This window comes from Mizuhopecten yessoensis, unplaced genomic scaffold (assembly GCF_002113885.1).
Source record: "Mizuhopecten yessoensis strain PY_sf001 unplaced genomic scaffold, ASM211388v2 scaffold3997, whole genome shotgun sequence".
In the NCBI taxonomy this organism is placed as follows: domain Eukaryota; kingdom Metazoa; phylum Mollusca; class Bivalvia; order Pectinida; family Pectinidae; genus Mizuhopecten; species Mizuhopecten yessoensis.
Window position 1 is genome coordinate 1,539 of NW_018405324.1, and position 12,911 is coordinate 14,449.

Genomic DNA, 12,911 nt, shown 5'->3' on the forward strand with positions numbered 1-12,911 from the left:
GCTATCATGATAGAACAGCTGTGTCTCCTTCACAACATCTCACACTTAGTACAACAACTATCATGATAGAACAGTTGTGTCTCCCTCACAACATCTCACACTGTTAGTACAAAAATTATCATGATAGAACAGCTGTGTCTCCCACACATCATCTCACACTGTTAGTACAACAGCTATCATGACAGAACAGCTGTGTCTCCCTCACAACATCTCACACTGTAAGTACAACAATTATTATGATAGAACAGCTGTGTCTCCCACACAACATCTCACACTGTTAGTACAACAATTATCATGATAGAACAGTTGTGTCTCCCTCACAACATCTCACACTGTAAGTACAACAATTATTATGATAGAACAGTTGTGTCTCCCACACAACATCTCACACTGTTAGTACAACAGCTATCATGACAGAACACCTGTGTCTCCCTCACAACATCTCACACTGTAAGTACAACAACTATCATGATAGAACAGCTGTGTCTCCCTCACAACATCTCATACTGTTATAACTTAGAAACAATTAACATGAATGCAACAGAACATCTCATTAGTCAATACAAAGCATTAATTTCTAAAACTAAACCGTTCAGCTCCAGGCTTATGGCCTATAATACCTGGCAGACTTCAGTCTACTAGTGACATCCGAGTCTGAGTCTCTGTAATCAAATCATTTTATACACACATCATTTATGTGTAACTCACTGTAAAATACACAAAGACAATGTACCCCTTTGTCTGCTACATACACTGTGTCACTTACACACACAAGACAAATAAAAATAAATGAAAAAATGAAAAAATAAAAAGATTGAAAATATATACAATTTTGTATAAAAAAAACACACAAGAAAAACTTATCTTTATTAATATATGACACATGAAATTGTATCATTGTGTAGACAACCATCCACCAAATAAAACATTGAAATGAAACCTTTTACCAACTATAAGTACAACTAAAGGTAGAACTACATCCGTAGGAATTCAGAGGTACAATTGTAATAAAGGAAGAGGAAATAAAAGAAACAAGTACAACAATAAAAAAGATATGCTGTGTGTTCAGACTTCAGTTTTATGTGAGTAGAACCAGTGTCCCCGGTGGTCCACTAGTAATACAGGGAAAGGTACACTACCTATATACTGTAGAGGGTGATACATTAACTATATAGCGTAGAAGGAGGTCACGTAGTCCTGGTGGTACAGGCGATATCACTCCAGTGTTTGGGTATGGAAATATATATATAGGTGTTTTGTTGGGGTTTTTTGGGGGGGATATGACCCCTGTCTAAGAGTAGGGAGATCTATCTACAGGTGTTGGGGTGAGGATATCACCCCTGTGTAGGGACAGGGAAATATATCTACAGGTGTTGGGGTGGGGAAATCACCCCAGTGTAGTGGTAGGAAAATATATCTACAGGTGTTAGGGGTGGGGAAATCACCCCTGTGTAAGGGTAGGGAAATATATCTACAGGTTTGGGGTGGGGATATCACCCCAGTGTAGTGGTAGGAAAATATATCTACAGGTGTTGGGGGTGGGGATATCACCCCAGTGTAGTGGTAGGGAAATATATCTACAGGTGTTGGGGGTGGGGATATCACCCCAGTGTAGTGGTAGGGAAATATATCTACATGTGTTGGGGGTGGGGATATCACCCCAGTGTAGTGGTAGGGAAATATATCTACATGTGTTGGGGGTGGGGATATCACCCCAGTGTAGTGGTAGGGAAATATATCTACATGTGTTGGGGGTGGGGATATCACCCCAGTGTAGTGGTAGGGAAATATATCTACATGTGTTGGGGGTGGGGATATCACCCCAGTGTAGTGGTAGGGAAATATATCTACAGGTGTTGGGGGTGGGGATATCACCCCAGTGTAGTGGTAGGGAAATATATCTACATGTGTTGGGGGTGGGGATATCACCCCAGTGTAGTGGTAGGGAAATATATCTACATGTGTTGGGGGTGGGGATATCACCCCAGTGTAGTGGTAGGGAAATATATCTACAGGTGTTGGGGGTGGGGATATCACCCCAGTGTAGTGGTAGGGAAATATATCTACATGTGTTGGGGGTGGGGATATCACCCCAGTGTAGTGGTAGGGAAATATATCTACAGGTGTTGGGGGTGGGGATATCACCCCAGTGTAGTGGTAGGGAAATATATCTACATGTGTTGGGGGTGGGGATATCACCCCAGTGTAGTGGTAGGGAAATATATCTACAGGTGTTGGGGGTGGGGATATCACCCCAGTGTAGTGGTAGGGAAATATATCTACATGTGTTGGGGGTGGGGATATCACCCCAGTGTAGTGGTAGGGAAATATATCTACAGGTGTTGGGGGTGGGGATATCACCCCAGTGTAGTGGTAGGGAAATATATCTACATGTGTTGGGGGTGGGGATATCACCCCAGTGTAGTGGTAGGGAAATATATCTACAGGTGTTGGGGGTGGGGATATCACCCCAGTGTAGTGGTAGGGAAATATATCTACATGTGTTGGGGGTGGGGATATCACCCCAGTGTAGTGGTAGGGAAATATATCTACAGGTGTTGGGGGTGGGGATATCACCCCAGTGTAGTGGTAGGGAAATATATCTACATGTGTTGGGGGTGGGGATATCACCCCAGTGTAGTGGTAGGGAAATATATCTACAGGTGTTGGGGGTGGGGATATCACCCCAGTGTAGTGGTAGGGAAATATATCTACATGTGTTGGGGGTGGGGATATCACCCCAGTGTAGTGGTAGGGAAATATATCTACAGGTGTTGGGGGTGGGGATATCACCCCAGTGTAGTGGTAGGGAAATATATCTACATGTGTTGGGGGTGGGGATATCACCCCAGTGTAGTGGTAGGGAAATATATCTACAGGTGTTGGGGGTGGGGATATCACCCCAGTGTAGTGGTAGGGAAATATATCTACATGTGTTGGGGGTGGGGATATCACCCCAGTGTAGTGGTAGGGAAATATATCTACAGGTGTTGGGGGTGGGGATATCACCCCAGTGTAGTGGTAGGGAAATATATCTACATGTGTTGGGGGTGGGGATATCACCCCAGTGTAGTGGTAGGGAAATATATCTACAGGTGTTGGGGGTGGGGATATCACCCCAGTGTAGTGGTAGGGAAATATATCTACATGTGTTGGGGGTGGGGATATCACCCCAGTGTAGTGGTAGGGAAATATATCTACAGGTGTTGGGGGTGGGGATATCACCCCAGTGTAGTGGTAGGGAAATATATCTACATGTGTTGGGGGTGGGGATATCACCCCAGTGTAGTGGTAGGGAAATATATCTACAGGTGTTGGGGGTGGGGATATCACCCCAGTGTAGTGGTAGGGAAATATATCTACATGTGTTGGGGGTGGGGATATCACCCCAGTGTAGTGGTAGGGAAATATATCTACAGGTGTTGGGGTGGGGATATCACCCCAGTGTAGTGGTAGAGAAATATATCTACAGGTGTTGGGGTGGGGAATCACCCCTGTGTAAGGGTAGGGAAATATATCTACAGGTAGGGGGTGGGGATATCACCCCAGATTAGTGGTAGGGAAATATATCTACAGGTATTGGGGAGGTATCACACATAATGTAGGAGCAGTGAATTATACCTATAAGTGTTTTGGTTGTGGGCATATTTCCACCTATTTAGAGGTAGGGTGATCTATCTTTAAATGTTTGGACAGGAACATCTCTATCAGGTATAGGGGCAGAAACATCTATTCACAAAAGACTAGAAATGTTGGGGAAATACAACAGGACTATCGATACTACATCTTACCTTCTCCTAGCTCTAGAAGGTAAATAAACACAAACATGTACAACAAATCTGTGAACTTAACATTGCTGTAGCTGAGAGAACAGCAGCTCAGTAATGAGGCTTTCATGGTTAACTTAAACACACCTAAAAAGTGTAGAGTAGGTCAAAATGTCAGGACTTCAATGTGATAGAAAACTACAAGTGTGCAACATTTCACTCCAAATACTTAACCAATAACTACATAAATAAAACATGGTGTATAGACTGTAAATATAACATAACAATATACACAACTAGTGATAACAGTTCTACAACTGGTGATAACAGTTTCACTACTGGTGATAACAGGTCAATATTTGTGAAAACACGTCCAATACTGGTGATAACAGGTCAATATTTGTGAAAACACGTCCAATACTGGTGATAACAGGTCAATATTTGTGAAAACACATCCAATACTGGTGATAACAGGTCAATATTTGTGAAAACAAGTCCAATTCTGGTGATAACAGGTTAATTTTTGTGATAACAGGTCCACTACTGGTGATAACAGGTCAATAATTGTTATAACAGGACGACTACTGGTGATAACAGGTAAAGTCTTGATATAACAGGTCGACTACTGGTGATAACAGGTCAATAATTGTGATAACATTTACACTACTGGTGATAACAAGTCAATAATTGTTATAACAGGTCGACTACTGGTGATAACAGGTCAATTATTGTTATAACAGGTTGACTACTGGTGATACAGGTCAATTATTGTGATAACATTACACTACTGGTGATAACAGGTCAATAATTGTGATAACATTTCCACTACTGGTGATAACAAGTCAATAATTGTTATAACAGGTTCACTACTGGTGATAACAGGTCAGTAATTGTTAAAACAGGTCCACTACTGGTGATAACAGGTCAATAATTGTTATAACAGGTGGACTTCTGGTGATAACAGGTCAATAATTGTTATAACAGGTCGACTACTGGTGATAACAGGTCAATTATTGTTATAACAGGTCCACTACTGGTGATAACAGGTCAATTATTGTGATAACATTTCCACTACTGGTGATAACAGGTCAGTAATTGTGATAACATTTCCACTACAGGTGATAACAGGTCAATTATAGTGATAACATTTCCACTACTGGTGATAACAGGTCAGTAACTGTGATAACATTTCCACTACTGGTAATAACAGGTCAGTAATTGTGATAACCCGTTCACTACTGGTGATAACAAGTCAATAATTGTGATATTACATCCACTACTGGTGATGTCTATTGTGAATACAAATGATATATTTAGTACGTTTTTGTGATTGTACCTGTTTTAAACAATCAGGTAAAAAATCATGCTATGTGCAATAAAAGAAAACATTGTTGGTCACACAAGAGGACTTTAACTTACAAACAAAGATTTCTGATGTCATGCATCCAACGTTCTATACCGCTGCGTAGACCGCCAATGTTGGTCTTCATCTCCTCCTCCCGGGTTATCAGTATCATGTTAAAATCCTCCACCAGGTCGCGCCACTTCTCCACATGACCTTGTAGTTTTGCCAGGAGTTCTGTGTCTTTGTCACTGAGGAGGATGGTGAAATGTGTTGCTAGTTTAGCCCACGACTTCTCACTAACATGAAGTCGCTTGGCTGTGATAAGGTTGGCCTCTGCAGTCACCTAGCAACAAAATCATTACAAGATAGTTACATAAGTGTTACAAGTATACAGAGATCATAATTAACATAACTTCATAGGTGTTATAATAACACAGACAATGAGACATTACATTGTAGACTATAGGATGACTTGTGACTTCAGTGTGCCAGATTATAGAGTGACTTGTGACTAAAACTGATGAGATATATTACATTGGATGTCACACTATAGTGTGACTTGTGATATATATATGAAGAGATATATCCTGAGCGACAGAATGTGTGGCGACTTGGTACTAAGTTTGACAAGACATACCTTGAGCGAGACTGTATGGTGACTATACTAAGTTTGACAAGACTTACCTTGAGCGAGACTGTATGGTGACTATCCTAAGTTTGACAAGACTTACCTTGATTGCCAGACTGTATGGTGACTATACTTAGTGTGACAGGACATCCTTTGAGAGCCATACTGTATGGTGACTATACTAAATGTGACAGGACATACTTTGAGTGCCAGACTCTATGGTGACTATACTAAATGTGACAAGACATACCTTGAGTGTCAGACTGTATGGTGACTATACTAAGTGTGATAGGACATACTTTGAGTGCCAGACTCTATGGTGACTATACTAAATGTAACAAGACATACCTTGAGTGTCAGACTGTATGGGGACTATACTAAATGTGACAGGACATCCCATGAGTGCCAGACTGTATGGTGACTACACTGAATGTGACAGGACATACCTTCAGAGCAAGACTGTATGGTGACTATACTTAGTGTGACAGGACATCCTTTGAGAGCCATACTGTATGGTGACTATACTAAATGAGACAGGACATACTTTGAGTGCCAGGCTGTATGGTGACTATACTAAATGTAACAGGACATACCTTGAGTGCCAGACTGGATGGTGACTATATTAAATGTGATAGGACATACCTTGAGTGCCACACTGTATGGTGACTATACTAAATGAGACAGGACATACCTTCAGTGCCAGACTGTACGGTGACTATACTTAGTGTGATTGGACGTACCTTCAGTGCCAGACTGTATGGTGACTATACTAAATGTGACAGGACATACCTTCAGTGCCAGACTGTATGGTGACTACACTAAATGTGACAGGACATACCTTCAGTGCAAGACTGTATGGTGACTATACTTAGTGTGATTGGACATACCTTCAGTGCCAGACTGTATGGTGACTATACTAAGTTTGACAAGACTTACCTTGAGTGCCAGACTGTATGGCGACTAAACTAAGTGTGACAGGACATACCATGAGTGCCAGACTGTATGGTGACTATACTAAATGTGACAGGACATACCTTGAGTGCCAGACTGTATGGTGACTATACTAAGTGTGATAGGACATACCTTGAGTGTCAGATTGTATGGTGACTATACTAAATGTGACAGGACATACCTTCAGTGCCGGACTGTATGGTGACTAAACTAAATGTGACAGGACATACATGGTGACTAAACTAAATGTGACAGGACATACCTTCAGTGCCAGACTGTATGGTGACTATACTAAGTGTGATTGGACATACCATGAGTGCCAGACTGTATGGTGACTAAACTAAATGTGACAGGACATACCTTGAGTGCCAGACTGTATGGTGACTATCCTAAATGTGACAGGACATACCTTGAGTGCCAGACTGTATGGTGCCTATACTAAGTGTGATAGGACATACTTTGAGTGTCAGATTGTATGGTGACTATACTTAATGTGACAGGACATACTTTGAGTGCCAGACTGTATTGTGACTATACTAAATGTGACAGGACATACCTTCAGTGCCAGACTGTATGGTAACTATAGTGTGACAGGACATACCATGAGTGCCAGACTGTATGGTGACTATACTAAATGTGACAGGACATACTTTGAGTGTCAGACTGTATGGTGACTAAACTAAATGTGACAGGACATACCTTCAGTGCCAGACTGTATGGTGATTATACTAAATGTGACAGGACATACCTTCAGGTATGGTGACTAAACTAAATGTGACAGGAAATACCTTCAGTGCCAGACTATATGGTGACTATCCCAAATGTGACAAGACATACCTTCAGTGCCAGACTGTATGGAGACTATACTAAATGTGACAGGACATACTTTGAGTGCCAGACTGTATGGTGACTATACTAAGTGTGACAGGACATACCTTGAGTGTCAGACTGTATGGTGACTAACCTAAATGTGACAGGACATACCTTCAGTGCAGACTGTATGGTGACTATACTAAGTGTGACGGGACATACCTTCAGTGCCAGACTGTATTGTGACTATACTAAATGTGACAGGACATCCCTTCAGTGCCAGACTATATGGTGACTATACCAAATGTGACAGGACATACCTTCAGTGCAGACTGTATGGTGACTATACTAAGTGTGATAGGACATACCTTGAGTGCCAGACTGTATGGTGACTATACTAAAGGACATACTTTGAGTGTCAGACTGTATGGTGACTAAACTAAATGTGACAGGAAATACCTTCAGTGCCAGACTATATGGTGACTATCCCAAATGTGACAAGACATACCTTCAGTGCCAGACTGTATGGTAACTATAGTGTGACAGGACATACCATGAGTGCCAGACTGTATGGTGACTATACTAAATGTGACAGGACATACCTTGGGTATCAGACTGTATGGTGACTATACTAAATGTGACAGGACATACCTTCAGTGCCAGACTATATGGTGACTATACCAAATGTGACAAGACATACCTTCAGTGCCAGACTGTATGGTGACTATACTAAATGTGACAGGACATACCTTGAGTGCCAGACTGTATGGTGACTATACTAAATGTGACAGGACATACCTTGAGTGCCAGACTGTATGGTGACTATACTAAATGTGACAGGACATACCTTGAGTGCCAGACTGTATGGTGACTATACTAAATGTGACAGGACATACCTTGAGTGCCAGACTGTATGGTGACTATACTAAATGTGACAGGACATACCTTGAGTGCCAGACTGTATGGTGACTATACTAAATGTGACAGGACATACCTTGAGTGCCAGACTGTATGGTGACTATACTAAATGTGACAGGACATACCTTGAGTGCCAGACTGTATGGTGACTATACTAAATGTGACAGGACATACCTTGAGTGCCAGACTGTATGGTGACTATACTAAATGTGACAGGACATACCTTGAGTGCCAGACTGTATGGTGACTATACTAAATGTGACAGGACATACCTTGAGTGCCAGACTGTATGGTGACTATACTAAATGTGACAGGACATACCTTGAGTGCCAGACTGTATGGTGACTATACTAAATGTGACAGGACATACCTTGAGTGCCAGACTGTATGGTGACTATACTAAATGTGACAGGACATACCTTGAGTGCCAGACTGTATGGTGACTATACTAAATGTGACAGGACATACCTTGAGTGCCAGACTGTATGGTGACTATACTAAATGTGACAGGACATACCTTGAGTGCCAGACTGTATGGTGACTATACTAAATGTGACAGGACATACCTTGAGTGCCAGACTGTATGGTGACTATACTAAATGTGACAGGACATACCTTGAGTGCCAGACTGTATGGTGACTATACTAAATGTGACAGGACATACCTTGAGTGCCAGACTGTATGGTGACTATACTAAATGTGACAGGACATACCTTGAGTGCCAGACTGTATGGTGACTATACTAAATGTGACAGGACATACCTTGAGTGCCAGACTGTATGGTGACTATACTAAATGTGACAGGACATACCTTGAGTGCCAGACTGTATGGTGACTATACTAAATGTGACAGGACATACCTTGAGTGCCAGACTGTATGGTGACTATACTAAATGTGACAGGACATACCTTGAGTGCCAGACTGTATGGTGACTATACTAAATGTGACAGGACATACCTTGAGTGCCAGACTGTATGGTGACTATACTAAATGTGACAGGACATACCTTGAGTGCCAGACTGTATGGTGACTATACTAAATGTGACAGGACATACCTTGAGTGCCAGACTGTATGGTGACTATACTAAATGTGACAGGACATACCTTGAGTGCCAGACTGTATGGTGACTATACTAAATGTGACAGGACATACCTTGAGTGCCAGACTGTATGGTGACTATACTAAATGTGACAGGACATACCTTGAGTGCCAGACTGTATGGTGACTATACTAAATGTGACAGGACATACCTTGAGTGCCAGACTGTATGGTGACTATACTAAATGTGACAGGACATACCTTGAGTGCCAGACTGTATGGTGACTATACTAAATGTGACAGGACATACCTTGAGTGCCAGACTGTATGGTGACTATACTAAATGTGACAGGACATACCTTGAGTGCCAGACTGTATGGTGACTATACTAAATGTGACAGGACATACCTTGAGTGCCAGACTGTATGGTGACTATACTAAATGTGACAGGACATACCTTGAGTGCCAGACTGTATGGTGACTATACTAAATGTGACAGGACATACCTTGAGTGCCAGACTGTATGGTGACTATACTAAATGTGACAGGACATACCTTGAGTGCCAGACTGTATGGTGACTATACTAAATGTGACAGGACATACCTTGAGTGCCAGACTGTATGGTGACTATACTAAATGTGACAGGACATACCTTGAGTGCCAGACTGTATGGTGACTATACTAAATGTGACAGGACATACCTTGAGTGCCAGACTGTATGGTGACTATACTAAATGTGACAGGACATACCTTGAGTGCCAGACTGTATGGTGACTATACTAAATGTGACAGGACATACCTTGAGTGCCAGACTGTATGGTGACTATACTAAATGTGACAGGACATACCTTGAGTGCCAGACTGTATGGTGACTATACTAAATGTGACAGGACATACCTTGAGTGCCAGACTGTATGGTGACTATACTAAATGTGACAGGACATACCTTGAGTGCCAGACTGTATGGTGACTATACTAAATGTGACAGGACATACCTTGAGTGCCAGACTGTATGGTGACTATACTAAATGTGACAGGACATACCTTGAGTGCCAGACTGTATGGTGACTATACTAAATGTGACAGGACATACCTTGAGTGCCAGACTGTATGGTGACTATACTAAATGTGACAGGACATACCTTGAGTGCCAGACTGTATGGTGACTATACTAAATGTGACAGGACATACCTTGAGTGCCAGACTGTATGGTGACTATACTAAATGTGACAGGACATACCTTGAGTGCCAGACTGTATGGTGACTATACTAAATGTGACAGGACATACCTTGAGTGCCAGACTGTATGGTGACTATACTAAATGTGACAAGACATACCTTCAGTGCCAGACTGTATGGTGACTATACTAAATGTGATAGGACATATTTTGAGTGCCAGACTGTATGGTGACTATACTAAGTGTGACAGGACATACTTTGAGTGTCAGACTGTATGGTGACTATATTGAGTGTGACAGGACATACCTTGAGCGCCAGACTGTATGGTGACTATACCAAATGTGACAGGACATACCTTGAGTGCCAGACTGTATGGTGACTATATTAAATGTGATAGGACATACCTTGAGTGCCAGACTGTATGGTGACTATATTAAATGTGATAGGACATACCTTGAGTGCCAGACTGTATGGGGACTATACTAAATGTGACAGGACATTCCTTCAATGCCAGACTGTATGGTGACTATACTAAATTTGACAGGACATACCTTCAATGCCAGACTGTATGGTGACTATACTAAATTTGACAGGACATACCTTAAATGCCAGACTGTATGGTGACTATACTAAATTTGACAGGACATACCTTGAGTGCCAGACTGTATGGGGACTATACTAAATGTGACAGGACATTCCTTCAATGCCAGACTGAATGGTGACTATACTAAATTTGACAGGACATACCTTAAATGCCAGACTGTATGGTGACTATACTAAATTTGACAGGACATACCTTAAATGCCAGACTGTATGGTGACTATACTAAATGTGACAAGACATACCTTCAGGGCCAGACTGTATGGTGACTATACTAATTGTGACAGGACATACCTTCAGTGCCAGACTATATGGTGACTATACCAAATGTGACAGGACATACCTTGAGTGCCAGACTATATGGTGACTATACCAAATGTGACAGGACATACCTTGAGTGCCAGACTATATGGTGACTATACCAAATGTGACAGGACATACCTTGAGTGCCAGACTATATGGTGACTATACCAAATGTGACAGGACATACCTTGAGTGCCAGACTGTATGGGGACTATACTAAATGTGACAGGACATTCCTTCAATGCCAGACTGAATGGTGACTATACTAAATTTGACAGGACATACCTTAAATGCCAGACTGTATGGTGACTATACTAAATGTGACATGACATACCTTTAGTGCCAGACTGTATGGTGACTATACTAAATTTGACAGGACATACCTTAAATGCCAGACTGTATGGTGACTATACTAAATGTGATAGGACATATTTTGAGAGCCAGACTGTATGGTGACTATACTAAGTGTGATAGGACATACCTTCAGTGCCAGACTGTATGGTGACTATACTAATTGTGACAGGACATACCTTCAGTGCCAGACTATATGGTGACTATACCAAATGTGACAGGACATACCTTGAGTGCCAGACTATATGGTGACTATACCAAATGTGACAGGACATACCTTGAGTGCCAGACTATATGGTGACTATACCAAATGTGACAGGACATACCTTGAGTGCCAGACTGTATGGTGACTATACTAAATTTGACAGGACATACCTTCAATGCCAGACTGTATGCAGCTTGACTCCACAATTCTCTCTCTTCAGTCAACATAAGCACCTGACCCTCCAGACGCTTACGTTGAAGTTCATACAGGTCATGGTACTCAGCCAACAGGCTAGCATTTTTCTGAGCTTCGATCAGGGCTGTTCGCAGCTGTTAGGGAGGTAATCAAATTAAGTAATGAGCATCATAAGGGAGAAGAACAGTAGCTTTCTTTTTCATTTTTCACTCTATCAAAACGAGCCAAAATGTGTATAATTTATCATAGTCTCGGACTCATTTAGCACCATTGTACCTATACAATAACTCAATGATGACAGAGAGGGGTGGATCAATGAGATACTTACATCTTCCTGGGCCTGAGCTGCCTCCTTGGTAACTTTGCGATCGTGCTCCTTGACCGCTGACAGTTCACTGTAAACACATTAAGGATGGTTAACACTGTAGATAATACAAAGGCTCACACCACCAGGCTGTGTTAGGTTAGACTGGGTATAAACACATTAAGGATGGTTAACACTGTAGATAATACACAGGCTCACACTACAAGGCTGTGTTAGGTTAGACTGGGTGTAAACACATTAAGGGTGGTTAACACTGTAGATAATACAAAGGCTCACACCACAAGGCTGTGTTA

General features: G+C 41.8%; 1 protein-coding gene across 1 annotated transcript in view; it reads right to left on the bottom strand.

Moving 5' to 3' along the window:
- Positions 1–620: 620 nt before the first annotated feature.
- The window catches only part of LOC110448308 (axonemal dynein light chain domain-containing protein 1-like), a gene marked incomplete at its 3' end in the record, with an annotated part of 31,040 nt that continues 18,749 nt past the window's right edge, over positions 621–12,911 (bottom strand). Inside the window, exons 12-15 of the mRNA XM_021494478.1 lie at positions 12,622–12,688; positions 12,269–12,427; positions 5,187–5,455; positions 621–662 (exon numbers count right to left, since the gene is read on the bottom strand). Of these exons, the coding sequence (XP_021350153.1) occupies positions 621–662; positions 5,187–5,455; positions 12,269–12,427; positions 12,622–12,688 (537 nt within the window). The remainder of the gene's footprint in view (positions 663–5,186; positions 5,456–12,268; positions 12,428–12,621; positions 12,689–12,911) is intronic.